Below are 15,666 nucleotides of genomic sequence, written 5' to 3' on the forward strand. Positions count from 1 at the left end.
ATGGCATGATTTGGAAGGCACACACACAGCAAAAGCTAATTCATCACCCGAGGTGATGGCACTCCAGTCTTAATCTCATCACTATAAATAGATAAGTTACAATGTTCTGATTACGTCCATTTGCAGAGAGAATTTGGTGATGATCAAATAATGAAATGGCACTTTTTTTTGAACCTCCAAGGATCCAGCAGTGAATACAATCATTGCACAAGTACCTGGAAAGGGCCCGAGGCTGCGCCAAAGAACTGTAAACGCCGGAAACCTAGGTAGGATTTTCACAAATCCCCAAGCAGCCGTTCATGAGTTCAAACTCCTCCACTCAAAGAACAATTTGGAAAGATGAGGAGGCAAGGGGAAGTTTTATTGGCTCCTAGAAACCGAACTGTGGAGGCGAAAATCAACTATGACCAGGTAATATACAGTACACGACGTTTTCTGGGGCCGTCTCTCCCACAGACTGAGTTACAGTCGGGGGGCGCGGGGGAAAGGAACACCAGTGACTACAGCGAAACAGGAAGAGAAAAAGTGACTGTAAAACTTTGGTTTGAAAATTGCAAGTTACAAGACCAAACGAGAGTACATGTACAAAAAATGAGTAATAGGATACATGCCCTGAATCAGACACATGGCTAACAGGCAAGAGATGAGGAGATTCCATTCGGTGTTATTTCGGCACAGAGCAAGCAGCAGGCTTTGATGCAGAAGCTTATTGTAGAATTGTTAAGTGATTTTAGTGGACAGGATCACATACAAATCATTTACAAGCCACAATTAGTTTATTATTTACATAAAACATTTCTCTTGAACCAGGTTAATTGTTTTTCTCAAAATAGCATAACCTCCGCTGGTTAGTAGTTTTATTATGCGCCTCTTTCACAGTGAGGCTCCTCTTGGTTGTGGTTTTGAACTTTTTTCTTTTTTTAATAATATTTTTCTACATTATTACTGAAATGCATCAGGCTTATAAACTAACACCACTGCTTTTATCTGATTCAAGTTAGTATAAGAGTCTCCACCCTCCTTTATGATGTCCACCCGGCTCTTTAACCATATCTGTGGTGAGATTTCCATACAGACTCATTTCCTAATAAGCACGTGCGCAAACATCTCAGAAACAGGATTTTCATGTATTCAAACTGTAAGCAGCACTGGCGACTTAGAAAATTTGTTAGCCGGAACCTGAAACAGGTCAAAGATGATAGTTTTTAAAAGTTGAATTACTATGCAAAAAATATATATACACATCCATCTAAGTATGTAATGGTTAAAATATATATATATATCCATATATTTCCAGTTATTCATACATACCATAAGGTAGAGGGAATTAAAATTTATCTTATAAAAATTATCTTAAACTGTAATTTTGTGAATGAGTTGCATGAGAAATTTGCATTAAAATTCATTATTATTTTTGGTCATATGTAAGTATGCACATAAATATATAGATATATAGATATTTAGATATTCAACTACTCATGCACTATTTGCTAGTAGCCAACCATATCAAACAGCGGTATCATTTTTAAAACTTGCAAGATGCTTGAGGGTGCGCTGATGAAAAGGTCTCCACTGATCAAAACATGAGTTTTTTTATTCCCAGATCAACATAATCTCTCCTGTCCCCACAATCCCAAAAGTAGACACAAGCTACCTGGCCTCTGTAATGGTCAAACACTAGATCTGCACTACCAACTCTTTGAAAAACTCAAGTCCCAGATTTTATGCATGTTAATACTATGGATAGCATGAGACAGTGAATTATTTTCAGTTGTCTGCACCATGATATCAAGTGGTTTGCCTAAACATTGGATTCCTAAAACAATTTTTTAGTATGTACTCTTGATATTCTAAAATTATATTCAACAAATCCCTGTTCCCAATCTTTAGGTTTAAAAAAAAAAAAAAAAAGTCATTTGATAGCATTCTCTGAACTCCCTAAAGAAATTAAGGAGAGGTTTACAATGTGATTTGGCAAATGTAGAAATATAGGAAGGAAGAGCAAATGCAAATAATTATTCAACTCCTAACAATGAAGTAATGTTTTATGCTTTGAGAGAGAACAATGTTACTACATGATCAAAATACATAACTGAAAGAGTTGATATCTTCAAGAAATCCCCAAATCAACCTTCCTTCAATCCTAGGGAACTTGATTTCCATAAAGGTTCTTAATTCGAGTGAATTTGGTTTCCTACACTGGCAACAACATACCTGGATAGCCTTGTCCGTTGTATGGAATGCTGGCACACTGCGACGAGTCACAGTATCCAGGAGGACCTGGGGGGCCTCGGATACCTGAGTTTCCAGGACGACCCGGGGGGCCAGGGGGACCTCTTGATCCTGTGGACCCTGGTGGACCTGTTCTGGATTCTCCCTGTGGACCTAGTACGGGGTTAAAACAAAGATTTCCCCTTTTGTTAAATACATTTCCTGAGGCAATCAACACTTCTCAAAACTATATGACACACAGGGTATGGTAAGAAAATATTTCCTTAAGAGATCACCGGTATGAACCAACGTGTGGAACTTTCTTACCAATGATCCATCCAGAGTTAATGACAGAGAGGTAACTGCTTTAACGATTTTATTCAAAGAAAACTGAATTAAGCCAAACTAAAGCTATCAATGAGTTCCCCGGATGGCTCCCACTCCTACAGAGATAAAACTCTCTGAAGAAAATGGCTATATTAGCCACATCAGACTGCCAGGAAAACATGGGAGTGCCTGCTCCAAACCTCCAGACTATGCAGAGGGATATTATTTCTGGATCTTGTACTTATTTACAGTTAACGTAAACGTAAAGATGTAACTACTAGGGCTGACCTTATGGACCTTTCAAGGGTCTCATGGGCCTTACAATGAAGAAAAACAAAAATTCATTTTCAGTCTAGGAAACAAAATGCATAAAACCACTGGATGGCTACTATTTCTTTCCAGAACATCAATAAAGAAACTGAGAATGAAATCTTGCAATGTGTCAGGCTTTTTAATAAGAATGTATTTTCTGTCTGCTAGCAACCTCTTGAACAATACCAGAAGAAACAGGAAATAACACCATCCTGAAAAGCCATGGGGTCAAACAAAACAAATAGGAATTCCATAAAAACGAAAACAGCAACCCTCTGTGTCACTAAAACTCATACCCTCGTATGTTAAAGTTACAGTGAAGGCTTAATGAAACCCACTCAAACAGTTTTTTGAACAAAGAGAACATAAAAATGAGAAGGTTATCCAAGCTGAACTTCCTGTTAAAATACATTCATGGTGGCAGTCCTGACTGAAGCGAAGAGGAGGAGATTGTGAATCAACCTCCTGGGGCTGTACACTCTCCCAGTGTTTCTGCTGTTTACTTATTTGATGCCCGGGCACACGTACCTGGGGGGCCAGGCAACCCTCGAGGTCCTGGAGACCCAATTCCCCTTTCGCCCTTCTCTCCTGGCAACCCTAAGCGAGGACAAAAAGAGAAAGCACAGGGAGAAAATTATCGGGAATTATGTAGTTTTCATCTTAACTGATAATGCTTAATTCAAGTAATTCACTTCTTTTAGTGAAAGCAGGACCCAATTTTTCACAGAAGTTCACTCTTGAAGCCAAATTCTTTCTAGACATTTGGGTAATTCCAGATTCATGGCCAAGAAACAAATCTGGCTACAAGTCAGGGGGAAAATTATTTGAAGAAAACAAACATGTCTAATATATATTTTTTTTTAGAAACAGTAATTAAGAACAGGAATCTTGAATGAAGAGTTACAACTCATTGAGAAACATCTTAAAGGTATCTTATCTTCAGTAGCCCTACCACACAGCATCTAAACCGTCTGAATTACCAAAGTCTCTGAATCTTCTCCGGAATATTAACTGCTGCTTTAACAAAAGCGAACACCAAAGTCCTGAAACATCTGGAATCAAATAATCCTATTTTTCTTTTTTTTCTTTCAATGAAATTATCTACAAACAAACACGTAAGACTGGTGCCAGGCCCTGAATAAAGGCACCAGAAGAGTTTGGATCTAAAACTGTAGGGCTGCTTAAGTACATTCAGTTGGAGCCCAACTCTTGGTAGTCACAATAATTAATCAGATTTTAGTGTCTGAGTGAGTTTGCCAGAATACGGTTTCTTCCACCAACAAGGACAACAACCATCAGTACATAGCATTATCTTTGCTGAGATCTCCTGACAAAATCTTCCTGTGTTCTTTGATACAGATCTCGATGGCCTGGGGCTGCCTTAATGAAAAGACAGGTTCATGGACACACAGCTCTTCCTGGGCTGCCCAAACAAGAATGGTTAAAGCAGTTTGCCAAGTTCAGTCTTCCTCATGCTTTTCTTTTTTTTCTTTTTTTTTTTTCATTTTCAGCATAACAGTATTCATTATTTTTACACCACACCCAGTGCTCCATGCAATCCGTGCCCTCTATAATACCCACCACCTGGTACCCCGACCTCCCACCCCCTGCCCCTTCAAAACCCTCAGATTGTTTTTCAGAGTCCATAGTCTCTCATGGTTCACCTCCCCTTCCAATTTCCCTCATCTCCCTTCTCCTCTCCATCTCCCCTTGTCCTCCATGCTATTTGTTATGCTCCACAAGTGAAACCATATGATAATTGACTCTCTCTGCTTGACTTATTTCACTCAGCATAATTTCTTCCAGTCCTGTCCATGTTGCTACAAAAGTTGGGTATTCGTCCTTTCTGATGGAGGCATAATACTCCATACTGTATATGGACCACATCTTCCACATGCTTTTCAACCTATCCAGATCCCACACTTGCAAACTCCTTCCTTTATCCCTGCGTAGCAGCCGGAGACACACACCTCGTTCACCCGGGGGTCCCTGCATCCCTGGTGTGCCAGGAAAGCCTGGTCGCCCCCCAGGTCCTGGTTCACCTCTGGCTCCCGCATTGCCTGGGGGGCCTGGGGGACCCGGTGGGCCTGGTTGGTTGCGACTGGAGTGATAATCATTTGGAATCTGATTCAGCATCTGATTGAATCTGCTCATCTGACCTACAAACAGAAAGAAGACTTGTTAATAAGAAACCCAGGAGGGAAGGGATTGAGATGGTGAAACTCTTTTCTCTTAGGGTCTAGTGCAATCCATCTCCATTCCTTCCCCTCCAAGACACATTCTAATTAGAAGCCTAAAAATAACACTCCAGCCATCCAAAACAAAATGATCCCCAATAAACAACTGTCTCCACAAAATACTGAGCAGTAAGCCACAGCATTACTATAAACCATAAAAGAGTTGTGAAAGTTTAATACACCTCTGATATAAAGCCCTGGGGTTTGCCAGATGGTGTCACTCAAAAGAGAACCTTTCTTAAAGTAAGGAAGTATACCATTTTTGTGTGTGTCTAAGAATGATAGGCTGTGGTTTCAGCTGGAATCAATTATGGGATCCTTTGAAAAATAGAGATTTCTGGGCGTCGTGTCCAAAGACAGTGATTTGCTATGTTTAGGGTGGCCCAGGAGCCCTCATTTTTAACAAGGTGATTCTAAAGCAGTTGTTCCTCGGGATGAGACCTGAAGAAACACTGTTAAGACTCCTGAAACAGGGAACCTTGAGTTTAAGGCCATACTTGGTTTGTGGGCACTGAACTTTACTACTCGGTAAGCTTTGTAGAATAAGAAGAAAGAGTCTGAAAAATAAGGAAGCAATAAAAAGGTCCCCACCAAAATGTATTTTCTGTGATCAAATTAATCTTGATGGGCCTCCTTCCTTAAAGTCATAGAATAACTTATAGTTTATAGTTTCAAAGTTATAGTTACAGTTTATAACTTTGAAAATCCAATGTCTGTTGCTTCTACATATACCCAGATGAAGATCATTGAAAATCCTAATAAGGAAACTGAAAAGCCCTTTCAAAATATGATTTTGCATCAGATCAAGTATAGGATAACAGGTGATTATTTTACTCTGGGTTCTTACTTTATTTCATGACAATCATTAAAATATCTAGTTTTATCTAACTAGATCCAAAACTGAGAATGTATAAAAATACAAGTTCATCAAAATGAAATAGAAACATATATCTTAGAAACTTTATAACTCAACTCTGCATTCTCCAGCAATAAATTTAAAAACCATTCATACATTAAAAATGAAAAGAAATGTTACCACTTATCAATTGTTCACAGACTTGTCTTGCAACTGCTCGCATCATGTTCTGGGAAGCAATGTCTCCCTTGATAATTAAATCAATGAGAATCATTAGCATATTATTTCTATAGTTTCAGACTTCAATGTTTAACACACAAAATAAATGTAAATCAGATTTTAAGAAATACATACTCTATCGCCTTTCTCTCCTTTCAACCCAGATGGACCCTGAAATATAGTAATTTCATAGATTAGAAGTTGACAAGCATGATCTAAAATGATTCATGAAGGCACATGATGAAAGACACCAAGGTCTGCTTTCTAACAGATTAGCAAAATGACACAGCAACTTTCTAACCATATTGCTTGCAATTTGCCTGTCTGTCAAAAGGAAACTTTCTGTCTTTCCCTGTCTCTCTGTCTCTCTCAAAGCACATAGCCTCCAAATTAGTGCTGAGATGTGAATTTTATTTATTATTTTATCTTTTTATTTTTTTAAAAGATTGTACTTATTTATTTGACAAAGAGAGAGATCACAAGTAGGCAGAGAGACAGGCGGAAGCAGGCTCTCCTGACCAGAGAGCTCAATGCAGGACTCGATCCCAGGACCCCGGGATCATTATCCAAGCCCAAGGCAGAGGTTTAACCCACTGAACCACCCAGGTGCCCCATGAAATGGGAATTTTATGATCACATATTTAGAAGTTACGTGCTCTACATACATTTATGATGCTCTTCACAGTATAAGCCTGGAACTAAAATATAGATGAGAAACTGCCTTTGGTACCATTATGCTTTCCTATACATCACTATGGCTGGGTAGCTCAGCTTCTTATTGTAGCTCATCCATGAGATTAATCCGAGTTCAGTTCCAGTAAGAACCGGGGGTGGGGGGCTTTTGGTCAATTTCCTAACTAAATATACATCTCTGACTTCCTCCAATTATTGTGTGTGCATGTGCATTGAGTATAAAAGGAACCATGCACCTCTCTTACTAAATAACTCAATCGAAATGCAGGACAGAATATTTGTCCCTCCTCGGTCAAGCCTCTCAGTGGCCCAGAAGAGGATCTTAAAAAAAGCTCTCTAAAGGCAAGAAGTTTTTGTCTTTCCGTAATGTGTTTCTAGGCTGCCAAACATGATCATGAAAGGAACATCCAAACCACTGACAAAACCGATACTCCGATAACATCCCACACCAAACCACTTCTTACAACCTCCAAGTATTTTGCCTCAACAACTCCATTATTTTCCTGGTCTTCCTGTTTTCCCATTTTGCCCCTGTAGAGTCTGTTTTCCACACAGAAGCCAGAGTGATATCTTTAAAAGGGAAATAAGATTATGTCACTTCTTTGCCTCTAAGGGCTCCCCATCACACTTAGCATGAAATAAGAATTCCGTATCATCGACTAGATTGTCTTCATGATCACCTCACCCAGCTCTCTGACCTCGCCTGTCATCCCTCTCCCCTTCAATACGCTTCACTTAGGGTACGCAGGCATCTCTGCTGTTCCTTCACTTGCCAGGCTCGTTCCTCCCTCCAGGCTTTTGTTCATACCTGGGCTCTTCTTCCCACAGATCCTCAAACAGTTTCCTCCTCACATCACTATAGTGTCACCTCCTCATAGAGGCTCCCTGACTACTATAGCTAAAATAACTACCTTCTCATTATCACAACAACTCCCTGACCCCTTACTCCATTTCCTTTTTCTTCATATCATTCAATACCACCAGAAACTATAGTGTTTAGTTACACATTTTGGGTCTATATCCCCCACTAGAAGAATCTCCATGAAGACCAGGACTTTGTCTTGTTTACAGAGACTTTGTTTTATCTCCAGACCCTGGAACACGGACTAACACAGTTAGGCACTGAACAGGTGATGAATAAATGACTGCAGAAATTCCACAAGCAGTTCCTTAAAACATCCTCTACACAGCACCGTGTGTTACAGGTTAGCAAAAACATACCAACGGGTGACCATAGCTAACGACATGAGCTAACAGTGATTGAACCGAGCTCTTTGCTAAGACCTTTATACACCCATCTACTAGTTTTAGTTTTAGAAATTAAGGGAATGTCAGAAAAGAGAAGAAAAGAAAGAACAATTTTCCCCCTTTGAAGGATGAGGAAAATAAAGGGAGAAAAGAGGGTGGTTAAGGTCCAAACAAATGTTACCAGATTATAATAAGAAATGGAGTTTAGTGCTCCCTTTGCCAAGAATATTAGACTCTTATGGAAACACTATTACGACTCAGTTTGGAGCCTTCTGTAAATTGCAAGGAATTTTTTTCTCCTACATTTACTGCTACTTTGAGATTGTTCCTGGTGTGTGTGTGTGTGTGTGTGTGTGTGTGTGCGTGATTTACTGCCACTCTGAGATTGTTCTAGTATATATGATTTGTAGAAATCATCTTTATTGCCAGTATCTAGAGATCACATTTCAAGTAAAGGGAGCAGTAGTTTCTTTTAGGTTTCTAGCTCCAGACATCAATTACATCAGGTAGATTCTTACGTGAGACTCCATTTCAGTCAAACTCTAATGAAACAGAATTGTGAATGGGTAGAAAAGTTTCATGTGCTTTAAACTGCTCTTGTGAAGCTTTTTCTATGATTCATTGAGGAAAAGAGAGTAATAAATGCATCTGTTGGGGTACTCACAGATTATAAAGTGTATCAGGAGTCCTTTCATCTTTATGCTGTTTGCTTAATTTTATGTAAACAGGGAAGGCAGGTCCTGTCACATAAAGATTCTACCCTAAGTTTCTTTGACATTAAACAGTTTTTAAGCTTGGGATTTATATGACTTGGACAATACTTTAAAAAAAAAAAAAAAAAAAAGAGTTCTGTCCAGAGAACAGCCCCAATGAATTTGTGTCATTGCTAATAGTTGGACTTCATTATCTTCAACATGAACTTCTAGCTCTTAGAATTCAATTCAGACAAACTGCTAAAAAAATATTTTCACACTTCATACTTATAAAGAAGAAAAAGGCTATATAGAAGAAGATGATGCTCCACAGTGATTGCAAATACTTCTGGATTTGTAATTTCAGGCACTTCACATTCAGTTTTGGAGGGACTAACTTGAAAACACCAGATCCACATGATGCCATCTTAACTATTACTTTAACCAAACCATCTGGCTGAAAGAAAGGGCCCCATAAAAAAGTAAAGGAGTGGATTAGAGAAATCCTTTTAAACCTGAGACTACTGTTCAAGCATCCTCAGTGAAAGGGAAATGAGGGAAGGCGTGGCTGGATGAATTTCAGGAAGGGTTAACATCTGCAAACTCCGGATGGGACTGAGGCACCAAGAACCACCACCACGTATTTTCTATCTTAAGCAGCACACCACTCCTAAATAAAAGCATCATTCTGCTGAGCCAGCTTCAAGTGTTTATACAGTGCAGAAATATGTGCCTTGGCTCAAAATCCCATTCTCCTTTTAAAGAAACCCTATGACCACAATTTTCATCCCCGAATATTGTAACTCAGAGAGAAGACTTTAGAACTGGTACCAAGTGAAATCCAGGGGTTTAGCAGAGTTTCAACAAATGCTTCCAACCCATTACAGCCCGGGTAACATAAACAGGTCAAAACCTTGCAGCATCCTCTTTATTTATGGCCACAGGGAAAAGGAATCACAACATGCAATCTGTCCACTTACAGGTCTGCCATGGTCTCCGGGTTTTCCTGGTTTCCCGCTCGGTCCTGTGACGCCTGGGGAGCCTGGGTTTCCCTGCAACAAATGGGCCAGGCAGAGAAAAGGAAGGAGACAATGAAAGAAAAATCCCATCTCAAGTAAACTAGCCAACGTGGCCAGCTTTAAAAGCCTTCTCAGAAACTGCATTTAACAGGGAAGAGTAAAAACAAATTTCAAGACAGCATGAAGGAAAAAGAAAATCTTAATAATTCTCAGTCTTATGGAGTGGATAGTTCTCAAACATACTTTAGGACCATTTGGAGAAAATCTATAAATACACACAGTTTCACAGTTCACAGACTGTGTTTCTAATAGATTGGTTACTATATGAATTTGCAGAAAGCAATCCCTGTTTTTCAGTTTATCTCTGTTGCAAAACCAGAAAACCCATCAAAAGAGAGGAGTGAAAACTATGGTTGGGGAAGAAATCAAGAAAGTAGCTGGGTTTGTGCTAAATCCCAGAAACCCTTGTTCCTGGGAGTCCTGCTCTCCGCCCAGACATTCACTTTTTTTTTTTGGTGCCTTCTCTACACTTCCATTTTCTTCTATCATGTCAGCACCCCTCATCCCATCCAAACCATAAGAATTTCTCCCTGTTGCTTTTAACACAGCTTTGAAAGTCTTGGCCATATTTTTCATAGAATATTTATAATATCTCCTAACTAATACTTTATGTTCTAAAGCCCCAAATTTCCTTAAAAGGGAATCATCAAACTTTTTAGGGCAGTTAATCCTTTGTCAATTATGCAAATATTAAGTCAGCTCCATAGTAAATATTTAAAATGCAAGTTTACTATACATTTACACTCTCCTCTACCTGAGAACATATATATTAAACATGAATAATAACATTATTTTAACACATAACACTCAAATCATCATCTCTTCCCATCAGAAACGAAGAACATTCAGCACTTCACAGAAGTTCATTATGATCTCACCCATACACAAGTATGTAGATGATAACTTTCCAAATCATTGGCTTCAGTATTTTCCCAAAAGATCTTAAATAGAAGACCTACTTGGATGAAACTTATTTTCTCAGAATGACCAATAGTGCTCAGCAATAAATATCAATAAAATCAAAATATGACAGCATAGATCCTCAAAATCTTAGAACAGAAAGTAATCATCAGTAAGGTCTTAAAACCCTACCACTCAACATGGGATTGGAAGAAATAGGAGTACCAACCAGCCAGTGGCCAAGTTAGTTAGGGGTATTTTTCTATTTTTCCAAATACAACTTGATTAAAAAGAAAGACTCTATATTTTAACACATCCGTTTTCAGTAGCCCATTTTGATCTAGGAAAAAAAAAAAACCAACAGCTCCCTTGACAGTGTACCCACAGCACTGATAGAATGTGCCTCAAAGGCCAGGTTACTGGGTTTTTCCCTACCAGCTGGGGTAGGGGCTGTGAGGTGGGGAAACAAAAATATAATCCATTCAGTTCTTACCGGCGGCCCGGGGGGGCCCCTGGGTCCCATTGCACCATCTTTTCCAGTAAAGCCCTATTGTAAACATAAAATGAATGATGGATTAGTGAAATAATCACCGAGTGAAAAGGAAAGACACTAAAAAGATGACTAAGAGTGAAGTACCCAACAGCAAGTAAACTTCCAATATGAAAACAAAAAATGCTCTCGAATTTATGCTATGCCTTTAACTGAGTACTTTCCATACTTATTCAAATACACAGTATAAATAAAGTAATTTTAAGAGTCTTCTTTGAAGAAGGTAGACTCCTTTTATAAAGATGTTAGCTTTTGCTTGTGTATGAGTGTGACGAAGCCTAGAGCACGACTAACCCTTTCTACTGAAATATCAATGTCCACAAACTAGCCCAGAAAGAATCAAAGTGGGAGGAAAGGAAATGTTGCTGCCCAAAACTCATGGTATCATAAAAGACGAAGGAAAGGCCAACCACTTGAGTAAAAACTCCTTCCTTCCTAAACAATGGCCAGACAGCCAAGGGCAGGGCCAGTGATGACTCCACCCCTAGGGCATTTCTCTCTTAGACCTTGGAAATGTGTGAAGTTGTCTTAACTATCTTCCATTGGAAAGAAAATCCTCAGATCTTCAGCTAATGTTTTAGTGGTTTGTCTCTCCTCATCTGGCACAGAAGGCCATATCCCCATGGGTGTCAGGTTGCCTGGGCGGAGAGATGTGACCCCGCAGCGCCCCACCCGTCCTGCAGGCTCTCAGAACCTGCCTCCATCCAAGTGCCAGATGACCTCTGCCCAGAATGAGTCACTCTGCTACCCAGTTAGCATTCATTCCAACAGTGAGAGCTCTGAAATTCAGCAGAGGACTTCGGAGTCAGGTCTTTTTTATAGTTCTTGCATTCCTCTGTCAAAGGAGATTTTTGTCTCATTTTCTGCAGGGAATAAGAGTGATAATTTCATCCATATTTTTAGATTCTAGCAAAAATCAAGAGCATTTGGATAACTGCCTGCATTCAGTATCCATGCTTCCATTGATTTTACACCAGAGGACGTTTCAATTATTTCTATAAAACTGTGTTAGAAATATTCCACCACCACCACCCCCTCTCAATGTTTGTTTTTTTTTCCCCAGAAACTTAAACAGATAAAGATTTCAGACTGTTTTCAGGGAGATCCAGGGCTGCTTCACAAAAAACAGACTCCAGGCTCATCTGATATAACATCACCATTTCTTCTGAGAGCCATTGAAGAAGAAAAAGGCTCCGGTGGTATTGCTTAGCAGTTCCAATGGCATTTCTCCCATCTAAATTTCTCCAGCGTCTATAGGACACTCTTTTGTTTGTTTAGTTGAGTATTATATTTCCAAATAATCCTCCTCAGTCAGCTAAAGAACTTCCTGATAAGCCATTTTCTCCCCTACCCCCACAGCTTTATTGAAGTATAATTAACAAATAAAAGTTGTATGTGTTTATGGTGTACACGGCATGATGTTCTGGTGTATGCATGCACTGTGAAATGATTACCACAACCAAGATGATTGACATATAGCCGCCTCACACAGTTATCATTTCTTGAGTACAACAAGAACATTTAAAGATCTACTCTGTTAGCAAATTTCAAGCATACTATGTAGTGTTATTCACTATAGCCACCATGCTATAGACTTATAGCCTTAGCTATAGCTCTATAGTGCCTTAGCTCTCCAAAGCTTATGCATCCTACCTGACAACTGCAACACTGTAGCTTTAGCCAACATCTCTCCATTTCCCCTCACCCCACCCCCACAGCCACCACCATTCTACTTTTTGTTTCCGTGAGTTCTACTTTTTTTAGATCCCATACATAAGTGAGATCATGTAGTATTTCTCTTTCTGTGCTTGGCTTATTTCACTTACCATAATGTCCTCCAAATTCAAGTTTAATCCATGTTGTTGCACATGACAGGATTTTCTTATTTTTAAGGCTGAACCATATATATGTTATCCATTCATGAACACTTAGGTCTGATCAACCACTTTCTTTTAGAAGAAACATATATCTAAGTTGGGGGTGAAAAGGATCTCATTCTGACATCCTCAGAGGTCTGCCCCCTGAGCCATCTGCAGGACTTAGTGCTATAATTTTATTTTATTCTCCACTTTCAAAGCTGCAGTAGTTTTTGCTGCTTCCCCTTATTTGAGGCTGGCTAAGAAGATCCATGGTTGTTTTCATAGATACACATGTACTAGATACCTATATATGAAGTTCTTTTGTTTCTTCCTTTTTTATTTAATTTAATTTTTTTTTCATTTTTTTCCCAAAATTGTTTACTCACCACACCCAGCACTCCATACAATAATTGCCTTCCTTAATACCCACCACCAGGCTCACCCAACCCTCCCCCCACTCCAAAACCCTCAGTTTGTTTCTCAGAGTCCACAGTCTCTCATGGTTTTTTTCCCCCTCTGATTTGCCCCAACTCACTTCTCTTCTTTTGTTTCTTTCTAACAGTTGCCAAAGCTCTGCCTCATTTTGAAAATCATCTATGCTGGAGACAACCCACATATTCAATTCCTACCAACTCCTTCTTGGTAACAAGTCTTCTTCCTTCCTCACTGTGGTCCTTGGGCTTGCTCTCCTGAGCTTTCTTCTCTTCTCTTCCACCACAGACTTCGTTTTTCTATTCTTTTCTCTTCTCTTTTCTTTCCCTTTTCTTTCTTTCTCTCTAGCTCTCTTTCTTTCTTTCCTTTTCTTTTTCTTTTCTCTTTTCCTTCCTTTTCTTTTCAGCCACAATGCCTGTATCAAAGTCTATCTAACTTTCCAAAGTTGATTATGTTCTATCAGCTGTGCACCCTACTTTCAGTATTCATGGTAGGAAACTAAGTGGTGGGTAGGTGAACAAGGCTGGGTGAGAAAAAGGGGAATGGTTTCCTGAAATGATCTCAACCTGGGAGATCTGGGGGGCCTTACTACAAAGTTGGATTCACAGATTAGAGTCTGAGAGTGAAAAAGCAAAAAAGCATAGAATCTTCCCATTCCCTCATTTTTTCAGAGAGGCAGTGATGGTGGCAATGGCTGTCTGATCACCAGTTCAGGAAGAACCTGTTGATGGGACATCACTGGCGACCCACCTTATCTGTAGGCTGGACGTGTTGGCTACAATAAGACTTCCTCAATAACAGCACCAAGTGAGTCAGCCCATCATTACTTAATTGCAGTATTTTTGGTTTTGTCCTCTAATTGAATAGACCAACTTGTCACCTCTGCAATCTTACTTTTATAATAAAGTAAGAATTCAAAAAATCTGAAATACCAGTCTCAAAAGAGTCAGAAGAATGTATCATATAAGTACCTCTCCAGGTCACAGATTTCCAAAGAACACAGTTTTCTCTCTGACTTCTCTCTCTCTCAAACTCAAAAGTAGGCAAATAAATTTCACTGGCATATCATCCACCATTCAGTATTATCTGGGCAAATCTTTGCACCAACTGAATTACCTTCCTCTTCTGCCTGGTGTCTTAGAGGTATTAAGGTTAGAAAATCAGTGTGTTAGTGATAGCTATTTTAGTGTCAGCTCTCTCAGATCCTGCTGCTAATCACAAGCTTTAACTTGATTAGTCAGATTATAGACTACTCCAGGTTGTTGTCTAAACCCTAAGATACTGAAAAGTCAACAGTTCCTTGGTTCTGAGTGACACTAAAATCTCTTATTAAAGTATTCATCATTTCCTATGAAACCAAATGATCCTGTAATGTTGAATAGAACACAGAAGATATGTCCACTGTGCTTCTTATTACTTGTCCTAGAAAAGATGAGGTTTCCTACACTGATTCCATCACAAATCAAGAGAGACTTGAAAGCTGCCACAAAGAAGCAAAATTCCTATTAAGACAGTTGTCTGTCCCATCCTCAAGGTGTAAAGATGGAATTTGAGTTCCACATGTGTTAGAAAAGATGTCCTGACTTCATAGAAAATGCCATGAAAATTAAGACCACGCTCAGAGTTACATAAAAGTTGCCTCATAAAAAGAACTTAATCTTGTGATTTAAAAGCATTTGTTAGGATTCTTGAATCTCCTTCTAATAGGCTAAAACTCCTCTTATGAACTTTTTTCTGAATAGGATAAGTTTTTCTAAAATTCCCAAAATGAAAATTTCAAGGACCTGCCGAAAGTCCGACCATTTTGTTTCATTGATTGATCTGGTGTCAGGTGGTCACTGATAATAGTTTTTCAATCTTCCACAGGATCTGTGGGTCCTGCATCTCCAGCCATGCAAACTGAATTGTGGAGGATTTTTAATTAATAGGCAACAATGTGATGTCCTATTCAACATCATCAGAGCCAGCCCAAGAAAACTTACTCTATCTCCTGGAGGTCCCATTGGTCCTGGTGGGCCAGGTAATCCTGGGGTTCCCTACATAAAAGGAAA

The 15,666-nt window shown here is 39.3% G+C and overlaps 1 protein-coding gene across 5 annotated transcripts in view; it reads right to left on the reverse strand.

Annotated features, from left to right (window-relative positions):
- Window positions 1-15,666, reverse strand: part of COL12A1 (collagen type XII alpha 1 chain) — a 121,072-nt gene that overhangs the window by 343 nt on the left and 105,063 nt on the right. For 4 of the 5 annotated variants that reach the window (XM_059178470.1, XM_059178473.1, XM_059178474.1 and 1 more), the window contains 8 exons: window positions 15,598-15,651; window positions 11,268-11,321; window positions 9,776-9,847; window positions 6,298-6,333; window positions 6,124-6,190; window positions 4,821-5,009; window positions 3,379-3,447; window positions 2,215-2,385 (listed from right to left, as the gene is read on the reverse strand). In XM_059178470.1, coding sequence (XP_059034453.1) covers window positions 2,215-2,385; window positions 3,379-3,447; window positions 4,821-5,009; window positions 6,124-6,190; window positions 6,298-6,333; window positions 9,776-9,847; window positions 11,268-11,321; window positions 15,598-15,651 — 712 coding nt within the window. Of the gene's footprint in view, window positions 1-340; window positions 1,180-2,214; window positions 2,386-3,378; window positions 3,448-4,820; window positions 5,010-6,123; window positions 6,191-6,297; window positions 6,334-9,775; window positions 9,848-11,267; window positions 11,322-15,597; window positions 15,652-15,666 lie in introns of those variants that run through there. The other variant, XM_059178472.1, reaches the window with a different exon arrangement.

This window comes from Mustela lutreola, chromosome 6 (assembly GCF_030435805.1).
Source record: "Mustela lutreola isolate mMusLut2 chromosome 6, mMusLut2.pri, whole genome shotgun sequence".
NCBI lineage: Eukaryota > Metazoa > Chordata > Mammalia > Carnivora > Mustelidae > Mustela > Mustela lutreola.